Here is an 18731-nt window from a genome sequence, read left to right on the forward strand (position 1 = left end):
GGTTTCCAGAAATATTCTTCAGTGAGACCCTGAGCCTGGGGACCACCAGAATGGTATATTTCTCACATTTCTGAGCTGTTTCCTTCCTGGTGAACTAACGACCCGAAACAGGACTGCCAGGGCAGTTTCTGGGGGAGCCCGAACCATAGCTGGGCCTCCCAGTTTGGACCAGATCCATCTGCCACCCCTAGCAGTGACCTTGTTTTGAGCCAGGGGACTGTGAAAAGCTTCGGGGTCAACTCTTAAAAAGCCCTTAGCATTTCCAGAGCCATTTAAACCTCCGATGTCTCCTGGTAACTTTAGGTCTTGCTTGATGGGATATGACATCAGGGGGCAACTTCTTTGTATCCCCGTGGTATCTGGCACACAGTCAGTTCTTACAAAATATCTCTTGTGTAAATGGATTGCTCTGAGGCAGTAAAGGTCACTTTGCAAATGTCTGAACAGACCTGTAAACAGAAAGAAAAAGAAAAAGAAGAAGAGGAAGAAGCAGCTGACCTGTTTAGGAGTGTACCTCACAGGTGTTACTGCTGCCTTTTCTTGGGCACTGTTACGTTTACCCTTAGGTGCTCCTGGGCCCTATTACTTCAAATGTTCTGCTGATCCAAGAACAAAGGTAATGCTTGCTGGGCCTTCCTAGGGGAACAGGACACTGCTTCTGGAGGCAGCTCTTACCTTCTGTGCCATCTTATTACTGGGAGCAAATAACGCCTTCAGAAGTCACCAGCCAGAGCAAAGAGAGCTTTCCACTGACCCCGTGCAAGCTTCCTTCTGTGTTAATTGACAGCAGCCCTTGGCACGGGTGAATGAATCCCAGCAACTTCCAGCAGATTGAGTGGTGGAGTTCAAACAGCTTGTAACTGTCAGATAAAAAACAAGATAGTTTTAAGAGAATATGGGATGTATTAACTGTTGCTCTGTCTTTTGGAATAGGAATGACATCTGTTTGTATTAAAACAATCATTCCAGTTAAGCACAGATCAACGGCCCCATGGTGAGAACTGGAGAGAAATGACTTTTGACTTCATTAGAACCAATTGGCTAAGGTTTTAGGGGCACAATACGGAACAGTATTGGATCCTAGCGAAGCTGAATGAAAGCTTTTTGTACTCAGTTAAAATAGTGCCGCTTCCAGTATTAGAAAATGTCTTGTTAGTGGAGAATCAATAATAAAATCCCTACTCTTAAAGATGTTTTAGAGTTAACATTGCACAAATGCAAAGAAGCATCCCATGAAGACGTACTTATTAATGTTGTACAAACCAAGGAGAGGTTTTGAGATTACTCTTGGGTTTGATAACAGTTCCTTCAGAGTGCTGGGAGGCGGCAGAGCCCCCTAAAGGATTGGTACTGAGAAGAGGCCTGATGGTGGCAAACCACACAGGTGTCTACTTTTCTATGTCCCCGTCATTTAGATGCATGTTAAACCATCCAGGAAAATAACCGTTTCCTACCACAGTTACAACAAGATCGGGCCTAATGAAAATTACAGTATACCTGAGAAGGATTTTACAGCAGCTAAAGGAAACCACATAGATGAGGTCTCTCTCTGTTCTCTCTGCTGTTGTCCTCCAAGCCCACTGAGGGAGGGCCCAGGGACTAACTGAAGGTGGTCACATAAGAGAGGTCCCTGGGCAGGTGTCCATGGGGTGATGCTGAGATACAGTAGTCTCAGTCACCTTCAAAGTGTGGATTTGGTGGGGGTAGAGTGGAGGGTTGAAATTTTCTGAAAGTCATCTTCAAGAATATGTGGAAAGGTTGGGAATCTTCATCAGTCTATCTTCAGATTTTTGTAGAGAGATTCTCCTTTTCTGTTTGTATTCTTGATCAGCATGGGTAACAACATGGCAGAGATAAGAGTCTGAGGACATGTTCCTGGGGTCCACAGGTTCTGATTCCACACCCAACAGAGAGCTCCTGGTGGGTACTTTCTTTCTTTATTTTTTTAAATTTTTTTTTGGCCATGCCATGCGGGATCTTAGTTTCCCGACCAGGGACTCAACCCGGGCCCTCGGCAGTGAAAGCTCAGAGTCCTACCCACTGGACCACCAGGGAATTCCCTCCTGGTGGGTACTTTCTTTTCAGTGTATTGGGAGAGCTCCTACCTCTTTTGGGGAATTGAAACATCCTATCTCTCTTGGGTGACATAAGAAAGTTTTCATATCTCTGTTAAATGACCTGGCTTGATTTGAGTGATGTATTCTTTTAAAACATGGGACTGATGGACACCCAGGCAGGCAGGTCTGTGGCCCACCCCCCAGACCCTTGCCTCACTCCCGGGGTCAGGATTCTGTTGCAACCTGGTCACTGGCTGCGTGCTGCTGTTTTGCAGAGGGTCTGAGCTGCATGAATAAGAATCACGGCTGTAGTCACATCTGCAAGGAGGCCCCGAGGGGCAGCGTTGCCTGCGAGTGCAGGCCTGGTTTTGAGCTGGCCAAGAACCAGAGAGACTGCACCTGTAAGTACAGACTGGCACACAGCTGTGCTGGGCACCGTCCTACCCCAGAGGTTGTCTTGTGCAGCCCAGCATCAGAAACATCAGGGAAGGCAGTCACGTGAGATATTGAGGGTAATCTCTTGTAGGGAAGGGAAATGATGTTTTCTAAAAGAACCAGTCGGAAGGAAATAGCACTCAGGAGTAAGGAGTGTGAATGTTGGGGGCCAGGTCTCTCTGTTCCCATAGAATAGAGTCAAATTTCCTCATCTGGCAGCTCTTTGGTACCTGGTGCCTGCTTCTTATACAAGCCTCGTCAGCCTCCTTTCTCTAGACACCAGACTCCTGGCTTTTGGAGAAAGCCCCCATTCTTTCATGCCTCCAAGGCTTTTCTAAGCCTTCCTTCCTTCCTAGCTTGGTGAATTCTCACTCAATTTTTCATATCCTGCCTAACTTCTAATCATGATAAAGATAATAGCTACTTTGGGGGAGCATTTATTATGTGCAAAGCCTTGTCTAAAGAGGTGCCACGTTGCATTTAATTCTTACAGTCACCGCCTGATGAGCTAAGTGGAGAAAATCGTGGAGAAGGTAAAGCTACAGGGTCACACAGGAAGTAAGTGGCAAAGGTAGGATTCACACGTAGGCCTGCCTAACTGTAAGGCTTGTGCTCCTGGTCACCATGATACATAACGTCGGAAGCCTTCCCCGATGGCCTCGGACAAGGCAGCCAGTTTGTATTTTGGCTCCCATAGCGCTGTTTATTCCTTGATGATAGCACGTGGCACTCTGGGGTTGAATCGTGTGTTTGATTCAACCACACTATTGGGTTGAATCTGGAGTTGAATTTATGTGTCTGTCTCCCCAACTACGAGCCCCACCAAGTCAGGGATCTTGTCTTATTTTTGCCTCTCAGTCTTCCCCTGGATGTGCTCAATCCACATTTGTTTAATGGATGAGTCAATGAATGGTGTACACAGTCCAGACGCAGCTGCTACACCATGAGGAAACACAATAATAGCTCCAATGGATAATAGGAAACAACCAGCCATTAAAGGTGCTCCTAAACCACTATTTACGCCAGAGGAGACACTGAGGGTTTCCCTGTAGGAACTCTTCCCAAAGTCATGGACCCTCTAGAAGACGCCTGCAGTTTGCTGGGGATGGTTGTTTACAGTGAGTAGACCTCAGTGGTTAAGAGAAGGAGAGGCAGTTTCGTCGGTGAGAGACTCCTCTCTGTTGTCTCCATCGCAAACCAGAGTGCAACCTCAAAGCCTGACAAACCAGGGCTGATGCCACCGTCACCAACAACAGGTTCTGACAGCCTCACAGGGCCCCTAAAAGTGGGGCTGGCTCCAGCTGTCTTCAAAAGGAGGACCCAGGTCTCCACAGGAGAGCCACCTGTGGAGTGAGACTCAGCATTTTACAGCTTTTTGGGAGCCAGTAGACTACCTGAAAACTTACTTTTAAAAACTTAAAACGTTTTTAAGGTATCACTGCTCAAATAATATTATAAGATTATATTCAGATATTATAAAACTTGAGGATATAATAAAGAAATAATCCAGAATTCCACCACACAATCAGTTGTTTTGCTTTTTCCTATTCCTATTTTGTTGTTGATATGCGTACACAATTTTTACACAGCTATAGTCATAGAACAGTTTTTTCTCACAGCGCAAATATGTTTTTAGTTCTTTTAAATTAGAAAATTAAAAATGGTTGTGTAAGAGTTTAAACAGTCCAAAGAAACATATAACATTTCCCCCTTTTCCTTTGCCATTTCCTTTGCCAGAGGTAACCACTGTTGAGTTTGATGAATAGATAGTTTTGTAGTTGTTTTTTTTTCCCCCTTGGCTTGTCATCAATGTGTTCATACATAAGCTTTGTAATTATTGGTTAATGTTGCATTAACTGTGTGCAAAGAGTCATCATTTCCTCTGATTACCCTCCCTTTTAACTAATCCACATGGAATCTGATGAGAGAAAGCCTAACATATACATACAAATTAAATATTGTCTGTTCCAGATATTAAGTGTTATAGCATTTCCAAATGCCCTAGTACTTCTCGTGATAGAGCAAAGCACTAGTTTGGAATCTTTTGGTATAATTTCCTTTAAATAGTGAAAAATCTCCCCTGACCTTCCCATGTCTATCTTTCTGTATAACGTTGCTCTAAATCTGTCATTAATCATTTCTACAAGTCATATTGTGACTACCTGTTGATATAGACAGGGACGTGGTCTGAGTCAAGGTTCTGTCTTTTATGCACAATTCCTAGCACATGCTAGGTACTCAAATACTTCCTGAATGAAAATCAGAGTTCTTCGGGAGCAAGTACAGCCCCAGTTGTGGAAACCTCCGTGCTTTATGGTTTGATTCTTTTTCCTCTCAGTGACCTGTAACCATGGAAACGGCGGATGCCATCACTCCTGTGAGGACACTGCTGCAGGCCCAGAGTGTAGCTGCCATCCCCAGTACAAGATGCACACGGATGGAAGGAGCTGCCTTGGTGAATGGTGACCCCAACACTGGGTTAGGGTCTTCCCCAGCCTGCTCGCCCCACCCCAGCCCTAACCCTAACGATTAATATTGTTTAGTACTAGAGGCAGGGTGTTTCCAGTGCACATGCCCTCAAGCATGTCCCATGCTGCCTCGCATGTGGCCGTAGAAGTAGTCTAGGCCTGGACTGGGGGCCCCTTTCTCCCTGTGAGACCTTGGAAAGCCCTTTTTCCTCTCCTGGATTAGGCTGCTCCTGAAGCTGGTATTCCGAAGATCGGAACAGCACATCCCAAAAGGCCAGGGCAACGCAAAGTTAAAGCTAGCTGTTCACGATGACAGGTGGCCTTTGCCATCAGCAGGAGCCAGGGTTGCATATTTCTGGTGGGATGCCTGCCTGTCCTGCCCTTCATGGCGTGTCCTTTGCTAGCGCCATTTCAGATGTTCCCCAATCCAAGATTCTCTTTGTCCTGGACTGAGGGTTCTGGGGTGAATCTGAAGCTTGCGTTCCCCGAGGTCTCTGGTTAGTACGGTAGAATAAAAAAATCTTTTCCATATTTAATGTCTATTAAGGCTCTGAGGCCATTTAACACAGAGCCTCATTACAACATATTTTTATTGAATGAACAGAGTCACATTTCTCACATTGTTCTCATGTCTGGTATTTCCACAGAAGTGGTTGTGCAGGGGATGAACAATCTGACTCATTTAGTCTGAGAACTGTGCTGTTTGCATCTCTTGCAGAGCGAGAGGACGCTGCCCTGGAGGTGATGGAGAGCAATGCCACATCCATGGCAGATGGGGATAAACGGGTGAAACGGCGCCTGCTCATGGGTAGGCACCTCATCCACCCTCCCCCGCCACTGACGTTGTCCCTTTCCCTCCCCAACTTACTGCATCAGGCCTGAGCCTGGGGCCCATGTGCCCTCAGACCAGCTGAATTAGAGTCAGCAGCTCCTGTCCAGCCAGGGTGTGTCTGCTCTCCACTCACTGCTATTGCTTAGTCACCATCCAGGACCCCTGGTATTGTGGGAAGAGCGCCGGCCCAGCCATCAGAATAACTGGGTTAGCGTCATAACGCTGCTGAGACTTGCGCTGAGACTTGGGCAAACTGTCCCGAGCCGCTGTGTCCTGGTCTTCCTCTAAAATGGATGTAATAGGGCTTCCCTGGTGGCACAGTGGTTGAGAGTCCGCCTGCCGTTGCAGGGGACGCGGGTTCGTGCCCCGGTCCAGGAAGATCCCACATGCCACGGAGCAGCTAGGCCCGTGAGCCATGGCCGCTGAGCCTGCGCGTCCGGAGCCTGTGCTCCGCAACGGGAGAGGCCACAACAGTGAGAGGCCCACGTACCGCAAAAAAAAATAAATAAAAAAATAAATAAATAAAATGGATGTAATCAGTTGACCTCTTAGGGTTATCAGGAAGGTCGGTTAAGACAATAATATGCAAAAGTGCCCAGAGTCCGCTGTCTAGGACTTAGTGGGTGGTCAGTGCATGTCAGACCACCCGCCCTCTGAGTGTCTGTGACGAGAGAGGCATTTTGGGCAGCCCCTATTTAGCATATGGCAATTTGGCTGGGTTTTTGTCCACTGAGTCTTCTATTTTGGACTCAGCCCATGTTAATGGCAGAAGAGATGAATGGAGAAGAGTGGCACTTGGCTGGGGGACACAGGAAGGTCTGGCAGCCGGTCTGCTGGAGCTGGAGGTGACTGCAGACGTTCAGCGGTGGCTGTGAGGGTGGGCATCAGATCATTTGACGTTATTATTCTGGAGAAAGCTCAGCCTGGCCTCAACAAAACTGATCTTTCGATAGCTTCTGGATTTAATAGTCAGGTAAGATATAAAGCAGCCATTGGTTACCAGGCAGGTGACATTTCTGAGCTCTTTTCTGCCCTATTAAAATTATTATTTTTAATTGCCTTAAAATAGTACATATGAATAATATTAAAAACCTTAAAAACTTAATTAGCACTATTAAGCTTGTAAAGCAATATATCATTCCCTGTCTCCTAACTAGCCATTTGCCAGGGCCCACAATTTTCAATTCTCCTAGTTGTTTCTTCTTCTCCTGACTCCCCCTCCCACATGTTTCTGAAAAGGGAAGTGTATACAGTTATTTCTTTTTTTATAAATTTATTTTTGGCTGCGTTGGGTCTTCGTTGCTGTGTGCGGGCTTTTCTCTAGTTGCAGCGAGCGGGGGCTGCTCTTCGTTGCGGTGTGCAGGCTTCTCGTTGCGGTGGCTTCTCTTGTTGCAGAGCACAGGCTATAGGCACACGGGCTTCTGTAGTTGTGGCACACGGGCTCAGTAGTTGTGGCTCACAGGCTCTAGAGTGCAGACTCAGTAGTTGTGGCACACGGGCTTAGTTGCTCTGCGGCATGTGGGATCTTCCCAGACCAGGGCTCGAACCTGTGTCCCCTGCATTGGCAGGCAGATTCTTAACCACTGCACCACCAGGGAAGTCCTACAGTTATTTCTTGATGTGTCAAGTTTTATTTGTTTTGTTTTGTTTTTGTTTTTCTTGGCCGCACCACATGGCTTGTTGGATCTTAGTTCCCTGACCTGGGATTGAACCTGTGCCCTCGACAATGAGAGTGCGGAGTCTTAATCACCGGACCGCCGGGGAATTCCCTTGATGTGTCAGTTTTAGATATTAGCTTTTGACTTCCTACCACAGAAGAATAAGTTATATCTCCCTTCTGTCCCCTTCCCCCATATCCTTAATATAGTTTTATCACAATTTACATACTATGAATATCTAAATATGATTCACCCCTGAGTCATGTAATGTGCTATGATTATGTTTTCTTTGTTTGCTTAGTTTTCTTAGTACCTCTTACCAATTTTTTTTGCAAATTTCTGGCGGAGCTCTAAAACCTTTACAATATGTTCAGATACAGCAGATAACTTATCAATTCTATTTTCTTCTTAAAAAGTCCCTTCTGAGGCTTCCACCCTGCTCTAGCAGGGCCTGAATCCTGGGCCAGCTGCACCTCTGTCATCCTGGCCTATCCCTGAGCCACAGCCTGGGAATTCCCTTACCCATGCTCCTGTTTTGGTGGATCCCATGTCTTCTCTTTTGTTAGTTTACATGGGTAGATATAGATTTTTTAAAAACTTTGCATACCTGAAAATGCCTTTATAGTCTCCCTTCACCCTTTCTTGAGAATTTGCCTCAGGATAGAATTCAAAGTTGGGAAAAATATTCCATCAGAGTTTTAAATAGCGCTCTATCGTTTTGAGCATTCAGTGTTCTTTCAAGAAGTCTAAGTCACTTTTAGTCTTGATTCTTTGTATGGAACCTACGAGAGCTTCTCTCTGGATGTTCTCAGGGTCTCCTTTTTGTCCCTGGTGATCTGAAATTTCACAACAATGTCCACACTGTGGGATTTGTCCCACTTGTTATTCTGAGCACTGAGTAGGCCTTTTCAAGAGGGACATTCGCATCCCCTGGTTCTGAGAAATTTTTCTTTTGATAACCTTCTTCACTTTTCTCTTTCTCTCCGGGACTCCTATTAGCTGGCTGTTGTAATTCCTGGATTGCTCCTCAAATTTTCTTCTTTTTTCTCTTCTTGATATTTTTGTTCTACTTTCTAGGAGATCTTTCATTTTTTTCTTCTAATCCTTCTATAGGGTTCTTTTTAAATTTCAGCTTTCATATTTTAATTTTTTAAGAATTTTACTTTGGTCTTTTGTTGTAGGAACCTGTTCTTATTTCATGGATGCTTTTCTTACCTCCCTGAGGAAAGTAATGATAAGATTTTCTAACTTCTCTGTTGTTCCCTGTATTATCTTTGCTTCCCTCAGGTTCCTTTTCCCTTGTTTGTTTGATTTGGTGTATTTATTTCATACTAGAGGCTTTCCTGAAATGTCCGGTGATCCTTGGCTGACTTTTCTTATTTAATAGTGGAATATTGAAAAGCCACTTGGATATTCTGTCAGCTGGTGGGCTTTATGCTTGGTTGACTAGGCAGTGGCTTAGTCATTTCATTTGGAGATCTTCAAATGCCAGAATCTATAGGTCTTTTCACTTGGGCCGGTCAGTTTGGCTGGAGAGGAATCCTTCAGTCTCCTGCTGAGGGGATTTAGACTTGGCTGCCAGTGTCCTGGGAACTGGAGTGCAGAGGGGGTGAAAGTTTGAGATCTCTCTTTTCACAGTATAGACTTTCACCTGACAGCACCTCCTCTGCTGTTACTGGTGCCCTTTTCCAGAGAAGAAATTTATCTGCTTTAGTCCAAATAGGGATGTGCTGTGGGCTGTGGAATTAAGATGGGGATCTGGGAGCCTATCTGTTATACAGACTCTCAATCAATCTTCCTATTTTTAACTCCATCCTCACCTCTGCCTCTAGACTAACTTTAGTACCTCCAGTTCCTGAGCCTCTCTGGGATTCTGTGGCTCAGATGAGCTTACCACTTGTTGGCATCACTCTGCAGACTGCTAGGTTTTTTTTAAAAAATAAATTTAATTAATTTATTTTATTTTTATTTATTTTTGGCTATGTTGGGTCTTTATTGCTGCGTGCAGGCTTTCTCTAGTTGTGGCAAGCAGGAGCTACTCTTTGTTGTGGTGCGCAGGCTACTTGTTGCAGTGGCTTCTCTTGCTGTGGAGCATGGGCTCTAGAGCGCGTGGGCTTCAGCAGTTGTGGCACATGGGCTCAGTAGTTGTGGTTCGCGGGCTCTAGAGCTCAGGCTCGGTAGCTGTGGCACACGGGCATAGTTGCTCCGCGGCATGTGGGATCTTCCCAGACCAGGGCTCAAATCCGTGTCCCCAGCATTGGCAGGCAGATTCTTAACCACTGCACCACCAGGGAAGCCCCACTGCTAGGGTTTAACTTTCTGCTATGCCAGTTACTGTTCCTCCATTGACATGCCACTTCCAGAAGATTTGACATCTTTCATCTATTGTCTTTTATTTGTCCTTAAGGATTTATACTTTAAAAAATTTATTTACTCTCATTTTAATGAGTTTTGGTGAGGAAACAGAGATAAACATATATGTTCTATCTGTCATATTTAATCAGAATTAAGTTTACCGCCCCCCCCCCTCCCTGCCCCCGAGGCTTTACAGAGGTAGCTATGGAAGTAAAATCAGTTTCTGGATGCCTAAGCGCTAACCGTTGAATGAATGTTGAATAACATTTGTGTATTACTTGGAATTCATGCATGATATACAGAAATAGAAGGCCATTAGCTTGTTATTCTTCATCTCTATAGATATGATTTAACAACTGCGGCTGCTTTTTCATGTAACTATGACAGGTCTTTCTCCTTTCAAGGAAAGGTAAACTTCTAATCTGAGTTACTTGGCAGTTGCCAGGAGGAAGTCATTGGTGTGTGGCAAGGGAATGGGTGGCATGGGCATTGCCCATTTCACATGGTGAATAGAGAAGGTTCAGGATAAAGGAAGGAACATCCCCCTTTGCTGTGTTCTGCATTCACATCTAGGCTGCTAGATGTGGTCATACTTGCAGGTCACTGGCTGTCGATCAACAGGAACTTTTAGTGGCTTCAAATCTGCCACTGAAAAGGCTCAGCAGGTTGGCAGAGGCATCTTTCCCCCCTCTCACCCTGTCAGGCTTCCTCGGGAGATGTCACTTATTTAGATGGGTGCAGGGAGGAGCTGCCCCTGTTCTCCCTCTAACTCACCTGCGGGTGGCAGAGGCTTGGGATATGACCATGAGGACCCCACACGCTTCCTGACTTTCATGAATTTTTGTCAAGTATTAACACTGCACCAATACCCCTTTCTTCCCAGCTGTGTGAGCACTTCTTTAGGAAGCTAACTGCCTTTTTCTTACCTCCTTGGCAGAAACGTGTGCTGTCAACAACGGAGGCTGTGATCGCACCTGTAAGGATACTTCGACAGGTGTTCATTGCAGTTGTCCCGTCGGATTCAGTCTCCAGTTGGATGGGAAGACCTGTAAAGGTAGCCTGTGCCTCTCCATGCGGCTAATGTGTGGGAGTAAAGCTCTTCCCCTCCACACCTCCTGAGTGACTCCAGATTTGCTTATGATTCATATTGATCAAAAGGAAGCTTTTCTTCCCTGGGCTAGTAGAAGGTTGTAACTGAGTAAGCTTAATTAGAACCAGCTTAATTTCACTAACTGTTGAGAAGGTCAGCTTCTACAAACATCAAATGATCCATTTCAGGCAGTGGCCTTATTAGAAGAAAGCAGTTGTTCAAGGGAACATTCTTTTGCAGGAGATAATATCATCATATCATAAATAACAGTCTAGAGATTATTATATAAATAACAGCCAAGATTGTTATCCAGAGAACAATGAATAACTGTACGAATAACTTGTACTGATGAATAGAGACCCCGATGACCTAGTATTTCATGGGCCAGAGTACAAAGGCTTAGTTCTTTAACGTGATAAAAAAGTAGATAACCAGTTACCAGTTGAAACTGAGAAAAGATAAAATTAATTGAGTGTCAGAAATCACTTAAAAGCATTGAGGCTATTTGATCGTGGTGTAATTTGCCAAAACAAATATTCTAGTTCCTTATAACTTTAATCATTAAACTGGAATGGGAAGTATAGGAAAGGAAGCCATCTTATCTTGAGAGACTTGTGCAAGGATGAGAATATAATAGGACATCACCGTTCTTTCCCATAGCTTGTTTCCTTAATGCTAGTCAAGGGAGGGGCAGTGTAAGTCAGAGTTCTCCAGGGGACCAGGCACTTGTCTTTCAAAATGGGTTAAGCCAGACAAGAGAACATGTGTAAGTTTAAAAACATCAGCAAACATCCTTAAATGCTTTTATGGGTCTGTTTTGTTTCAGAGAATAATGAAGCACACACAATAGCACTTCAGGGATTTGTGGATAACGAGGCAAGTATCGCTGTCTGATTTGCCGATGCTTGACTGTTACAGATATTGATGAGTGCCAGACGCGCAATGGAGGTTGCGATCATTTCTGCAAAAACACCGTGGGCAGTTTTGACTGCAGCTGCAAAAAGGGATTTAAATTATTAACAGATGAGAAGTCTTGCCAAGGTATGTCCTGAAACATAGCTAGCTGTGCTGTGTAATGCCCACTGGTTGGATCGGAGAAGACGAAACCCTGCTCGGGCAGAGACTGGCTCGCTGGGCTTCTCTACGGAGTCATTAATCCAACCTCCACCCTGTGCTTCACTTATTTTATCTGTTAAGTAAAATAGAAACACTGAGGTAGCTCACAGGTATATTTTGGAAATTAAGCTGTTAATGATTAGAGAACACCTCAGTGAACCCATGTGGTGTGATTACAGCAGAGCTCGCTGCTAGAAATGGAATGGATCACAGAATGCAAGCAGGGTTGCATTAGGGTGTTGAAATTATGAATAATTTTCCCTTTCTAAAATTCCCTTTAATGTTATGGATTTTCTAACAAAATTTGGTGACAAAAAGTTGTTGATTTAGTTAACATACCTTTTCTCAGCAAAAAGTTGGGGTCAACCAGTTGGTCCCTTCCTTATAGGCCTTGTTTGAATGACCAGCCTTTGGTGTTTGGGGAAAGGGTAGGGGTGAGGGAGGGAGGGGATTAAGTTGAGGAAAGGCTGGGCAGTTCTTGGGCAGGATTTCAGACCCCTTCTCAGACACATCCTTCCCATATAAGGGGCGCAGCAAGGGAACTTCTCTGGGTAGCAGTTGTTGATATTAATAAGTGTTTTGCACAGTGATAAGCTGTTTTGGGTTGGGGGCATCATTTATATTTTCAGCTGAGCACATTTTATGCCCCACTGATATATAGAAAGAAACTCTCAGGAAAGATGTGCTGTCATTTATTTCTGATCCATTGCTGAGAATAAGAACAGCCTAACTTATTTTGTTAGAAATCCCAGAATTAAATCAAAATCAGAAAATAATATCTGATTTCACTTCATATAATAAAGATGCAACATTACCTTTCTATAATCTTATGGTGTGAATTAGGTTTCTCTCTTGTTTTTTTCTTCTTGGTACGTAATTTGTCAGACACTTCACACCCCTTTAAATTCAGCGAGTTCACTCTAGGTGACTACTGCACAGTTTTCTTCTGTTTGACTTGGAAGGAAAATTTGCCGTTCCACATAATGTTTCATAATGTATAGAGCAAGAAATACGATTTAAGCTGTGTCAACACATTAAAAAGGAATTAGAAAGCGATCTGCTTATTTTTGACAAAGCAAAAGCCTGTTGTGAGCAGCCAAAGTCAGCTACTGAATGAGCCCACTTTCTCGGTAACTGGCTGATATTAATAAAAGAATTCATAGAATGATATCAATTACTACAGAAGAAGTGGACTTTTTCTCATTTTTCACTGATCAGTCTTGGTAGAACAAATATTTACACAGAACAAACTTACTAAAGAAATTGTCAGGACTTCTGGGAAAAGTTACGGATGAAGAGGTTTTGTAAGATTTTGCCCTCTTTTATTTCATGTTTTTCATTCCTCCAGTCCCTTCCAAATGTTTGTTTTTTGTTAACATAGTTTCTTGTGGCACGTTTGGTGTTGAAAAGGGATCTAGCAATGGTTTAGTTGGCTTCCACTGAGTCCTGTGCTGGTCCTGGTTTATCCATTTGGAGATACAAGTCATAACTCTGTTAAAATCTTCCGAAGAGTTGAGGAAGTGAAGCACTGAGATTCTAGTGTACAGGAAAGATGTAAGAACCAGACCAGGGAAGAAGAGATGATTAGACTGACAAATGCAGCCTCCTGAAGCTAGTTTCCATGACCTCAACTGCAGCCAAGGATGCCTTCATGCTGAACCGGGAAGGGAGGGAACCATGGGGGAGGAACTGGAATGGAACCATGGGGGAGGAACTGGGACTGAACCATGGGGGAGGAACAAAGCCAAGGGATTGGCCAAGAGGATCCTGTTTGGTGCTTAAGCACCACATGTCAGTGTCTGCAATAGAAAATTACTGAGGATGTTAATGTTAATGCATTCTTTTAGTGCAGAGGGCATTAAAACCCAGGATCCACTGGCCTCCTGGGGCCAGAAGATGAATTCTGGCAAGACCCAAAAGAGATAGGAGCTAGATTTATCTCCGGCTCAAGTGTTTTCTCCTTTTAATTGGCCATAGCTTATAAAATTACTATTGCTCCTTTACCAATTAGTAATAGAACGGTAATAATGCACAGGCAGCACCCTAATAGTTTACAAACCCCTTTTAGTTATGTTATCTCATTTGACTTCATTTAAATATTTTAAATTATTCAGCCCTGCAGATAAGCATGGGTGAGAGAGACCAACCGAGCTTTTAGGCAAGTGCAGTGTGCAACAGAATTTGGAAATAAGGGTCCTGGCTGTGAGTATACTTATTGTGGGCTGCTCAACACTTTGTTTAACACAAGTGAGCCGGGAGAACTGATAGATAATTTTCACTTTGTTGTTTTTGTTATTGGTCAGCAACTGGTGTTCTTATAAGTGTGTTCTTCTCTCCACTGTCCCTCAGAGTTGGTTTCAGCTCCCCTCTCCCTTTGACAATTACAGATGTGGATGAATGCTCTTTGGATAGGACCTGTGACCACAACTGCATCAACCACCCTGGCACGTTTGCATGTGCTTGCAACAAAGGGTACACCCTCTATGGCTTTACCCACTGTGGAGGTGAGTGGAATCCCTCTAGAGTCGGATGAGGCTGGGACTTATTCCTAAGGTTTCCCCAGATCAGGGCCAGTTTTTCTACCTTGGGGGCTGAACCGGACATACCAGGCCCTATACAGGAGTAGGGAGTCCATCGACTCGAGGGAAGCAGCTGCCCTGGGAAATCGTCCCACATTGATCCCTTTAACTCGTCACCTGTGAAATGGAGTAGAGAGAAGAGCTGAGCTCTTTCAGTTGTGAATTCTTTATGGACTTTATTGATACAGTTGTACTCAGACAGTGGGTGGGTCTCTCAGGAGCTGGTGCCCTGTCCACTGGAACTTGCCAAGATAGTAAAGTCATGGCCCTTGGAGAGGCTTGGCAGTGCGCCAACTGATTCCACAGCTCTGCTGTGCATAGGAACTGGCTGCGGAGCTTGGTTTGAGCTCTTTGAGCTGGTCTTTGTGCAGGTCTCTGAGCTGGAAGTGGGACCATGGACTCTGTCTCCCTGCTCTGAGCCCTTGCAGCAACATGTTCTGATGTCTCATGACCTTACAGCTAAGTAAACTATGGCTTAAGTCAGATTTGGCATCACTCTGCCGTCTCTACTCATCAGATTCATTCAGCAATCTTTGAGAATACAGATTCTGATTCTTATTCTAAAAGTCTAGGGCTTCAAGGTCATTTTGGGGATCTGAGGATGTGGGAACCACTGGCTTTAGTGCTTCCTGCCCAATCCTCGTTTCCTGTGTCCTTAAGAAGAATGGATAGTAGTGATTTGCTGTAGATAGTGTTGTTTTTCTTCTCCTTTTCAACACATCCCTGGCATGGCTGAACACATGCCCTTCCAGTCCATCAAGAAACCCCAAGGAAATAGTCCCTGAATATGGACGTGTATTTGGGTTTCAGTTGGAGTCACCTTCTGACCTGGACTCAGTCTCAAGTTGATGGGGATTAGTGCAAGTCATTTTTCTTATCTATATCCCAACTATATGAACCGGCAAGTGGGGAGTCCTAATTCTCTCTCTCTCTCGGGATGTAGCCCAGGAGGATGGTGGAGTTTTAAACTGGAAGCCTGTGCAGTGTCTGAATTTGACACCTGAAAATAGAGTGTGACCCCTTCTGAGTGTCCTTACTGGCGGAAATGTTTGGTCAAGAATGGAACTTGAGTCCATGCTGGTGAGGCTCGTGCCAGGAAGACCACTGAGTGGGGAGTGGGTCAGCTCGTGCCAAGTGCACATTCTGAAGGCCGTCAGCACCTTCCCTTAGTTCAGTGAGCTTCAGCTGTGTGACTCACCTCCTGCTCCTTCCTTGATGGAGGGATAGTGTCAGCCAGGTCAGCAAATGGCCGCTGTGACAGGAGAGCGTTTTGCTCCACAGACACGAATGAGTGCAGCGTCAACAACGGAGGCTGTCAGCAGGTCTGCGTGAACACCGTGGGCAGCTACGAATGCCGGTGCCACTCTGCGCACAAGCTCCACTGGAATAAAAAAGACTGTGTGGGTAAGAGGCGCCGAGGCTCGGGCTCAGTGCGCGGGCTCACTGCTGGCCCAGCAGCACTCTCCCACGTCCCCCTGGTCCCACTGGACCCGGAGTGCGGCTGACCAGTCCTCCACTGCATTCTCCTCCCCCGAGCTGCAGCAGCCGTTCTTTAAATCCTTCAAAAACAGGAGATACTTTGCAGGCCCTTGGGGGTTTCCTTCTGTGCTTCTGCGTTGGTTGGAACTCACTTCTGTTTTCCTGGTTGCTTTTCTGCATGAAAAGAATAGAGTACAGGGCGCTCCTTTACCCTGGGGGAAATAAACATGGTGTCCGTGTTATGTGCTGGGCGTCGGCACTACCTTCTCTTCTTGGGGCCTTTGAGCATGGGACTCAGCCGTCCTTGTCACCCCTTCTCTCTCTGTAAGTGTCTGTATTTTGTCCTGTCTAGAAGTGGAGGGGGTCCTGCCCACTAGCGTATCACCCCACGTGTCCCTGCAGTGTGGTAAGAGTGGTGGAGGAGACAGGTGCTTCCTCAGATGTCTCTCTGGCATTCACCTCTCTTCAGGTGAGTGGGTCCCAGGCCCTGGGGCAGGTCCTCATGCCAGGGCCAGGCCTTCCTGGCCTTCAGGTGTTAGATGGCTTCAAAGGGCTTCCAGGTCTTTGACCAGCTGCCCCCTGACCACTGGAGGCCCATGCTCTGAGACCCTGTATTCTGGGGGCTTTTCTAGTGGTTCACGTGGAGTGGGGTTGCGGGTGACTTGAGCTGCCACCGGGAGAGACTGTAACCTTGCTTACCTGCTGACGATCCACATTCTGTCTGTCAGGACTGCAAGAGGCCTATTCTGTCACCTGCGGCTCTTCCTCTCCTCTCAGGAGCAAACAGCAAAAATCAAATGACTCTGCTTTTGGGGGTAATTACCAAACCTGCGTGTTGTCTCTGGGGCTCACCGTGTTCAATGGGCTTCATTTGTGGGATACCGTTCTTGGGCGTTGGCTTTGTTTTCTTTTCTCCTAATCTCTTTGATGCCGCAAGCACGTTACAGGATGTTCTTACCTGTAGCCTTGGTGCCTGCGATCTGACTCGCCACATAACAGACACTTACTGAGTGTCCATTGTGTGCTGGAAGGCTCCATGCAGCCCTGGTGGGTCATCATATTGGGCAGAGGCCCACGTAGCTCTAGGACCAGGAGACGCAGGTCTTCCCAGCTCCCTGTACCATAGAGCACCTCAGAGGCTTGGCAGGAAATGTGGGCTTGGGGCACATGGCATCAGTGGAGACAGGGACATGACAAGGGGAGCAAGGATTCTGACCAGGGACAGGGGCCCAAACCCTTTATCAAAAGACAAAGAAGGACATTTAAAGCTTTTAAGAGGCCTTGTCCTCCCAGATTTAGACAAGCATCTGTGATGATGTCATGTGAACATCTGAATAAGGAAATGGTTCTTGATGTCCATATTATGTATATAAGCAAAGATAGAGATGCAAAGCATGATAATAACAGCTTGTGTGAATTGATGGAGCAGTTAAAACATGCCGGCCACTGTGTTACATGTATTAGCTGATTTAATCCACACTACAGCCCTCTGGGGCAATTTTACTGTTATCCTCATTAACCAGATGAAGAAACTGAGGTTCAGAGAGGTGAAATAACATATCCAGAGTGACTCATATAGGAAATAGTGGAGCCAGGATATTGACCAGGCAGTTTGGGTCCAGAGTCTTAAGCATTATCCTTCACTGCCCGTCTTGTCTGATGTTTGGACCCAGCCAGAGGGGACTTCACAGTCTGTTTCACCAAAACTCGTAGTGATGATCACTTGGAGATTAAGGCCACCCTAAGGTGAGCAAGCAAATAGTTAACAGTTATTCAGTTCTTACTATGTACCAGACAGTAGGCTAAACACTTTTTGTTTTGCATTATCTCATTAATCCTCACAACAGCCCGGTAACATAAGGACTGTAATTATGTCTATTTTACAGATGAGAAGACTGAGGCTTAGGGAGACTAAGTACCTTGCTCAAGTTCTCATCACAAGTCGAAGGGCTGGAATTTGAATCCTGGTCATTGGCTCCAGAGCCTAACATGATTAAGACTGACCATGGAAGGAGAACAGAATTTTCCATATGAGACCCTCAAAGTAGGGCTTGCTCCCTCACAGACCCTGAAAATCCTAGCCACGTTTAGTGAGTGCCATCCTTGTCTGGAATGGTGGCTCCCTCAGCCCTGTCCTCCCAGGACAGGCTTATTTAGGAGAATCTGCCCTTCCATTTCCCTCAGCTGTCTTGCTCAAATTTGAACTGGGGGATTCTGGCCTTCCTTCTTGGAAAGGCACAGAAATGGCCTCATTTTTCATCTCACCGTTGAGGCTGTTTTGGGCCCTTCCTTTGTTATGTTTGAGCCCTGGATTCCTCTCAGATGGAGCGATAAGTATAACTCTTAGGAGGCTCCTGGTGCCCCCAGTCCAAGGGAACGGGCGCTCCCCAATCCCAAACTTTCTTGGTCTCAGCATAAGAGAGGGGCTCAGGGTGTACTTCCAGCAATGGACAGCTCTCCATTACCCACTGGTGTTTCCATTCCTTTGCCTCTGAAGGTAACATCTCTCACTTGTTTCTTTCTGAAGATGTCGCCACCATCAGGACAAGTGTAACCTTTAAGCTAAATGAAGGCAAGTGTAGTTTGAAAAAGGCTGATCTGTTTCCCGAGGGTCTGCGACCAGTACTACCAGGTATGGAATCAGATGGCTGGTGCAGGGAGC

At 45.5% G+C, this 18731-nt stretch overlaps 1 protein-coding gene across 4 annotated transcripts in view; it reads left to right on the forward strand.

Annotated features, from left to right (window-relative positions):
* Positions 1 to 18731, forward strand: part of SCUBE2 (signal peptide, CUB domain and EGF like domain containing 2) — a 64515-nt gene that overhangs the window by 15066 nt on the left and 30718 nt on the right. For 2 of the 4 annotated variants that reach the window (XM_060159709.1, XM_060159710.1), the window contains exons 5-14: positions 2333 to 2458; positions 4831 to 4947; positions 5679 to 5768; positions 10743 to 10859; positions 11814 to 11936; positions 14399 to 14515; positions 15872 to 15994; positions 16422 to 16538; positions 16798 to 16884; positions 18597 to 18701. In XM_060159709.1, coding sequence (XP_060015692.1) covers positions 2333 to 2458; positions 4831 to 4947; positions 5679 to 5768; positions 10743 to 10859; positions 11814 to 11936; positions 14399 to 14515; positions 15872 to 15994; positions 16422 to 16538; positions 16798 to 16884; positions 18597 to 18701 — 1122 coding nt within the window. Of the gene's footprint in view, positions 1 to 2332; positions 2459 to 4830; positions 4948 to 5678; positions 5769 to 10742; positions 10860 to 11813; positions 11937 to 14398; positions 14516 to 15871; positions 15995 to 16421; positions 16539 to 16797; positions 16885 to 18566; positions 18702 to 18731 lie in introns of all 4 variants that reach the window. The other 2 variants (XM_060159708.1, XM_060159711.1) reach the window with 2 other exon arrangements.

Source organism: Lagenorhynchus albirostris, chromosome 9 (assembly GCF_949774975.1).
Source record: "Lagenorhynchus albirostris chromosome 9, mLagAlb1.1, whole genome shotgun sequence".
Taxonomy (NCBI): Eukaryota; Metazoa; Chordata; class Mammalia; order Artiodactyla; family Delphinidae; genus Lagenorhynchus; species Lagenorhynchus albirostris.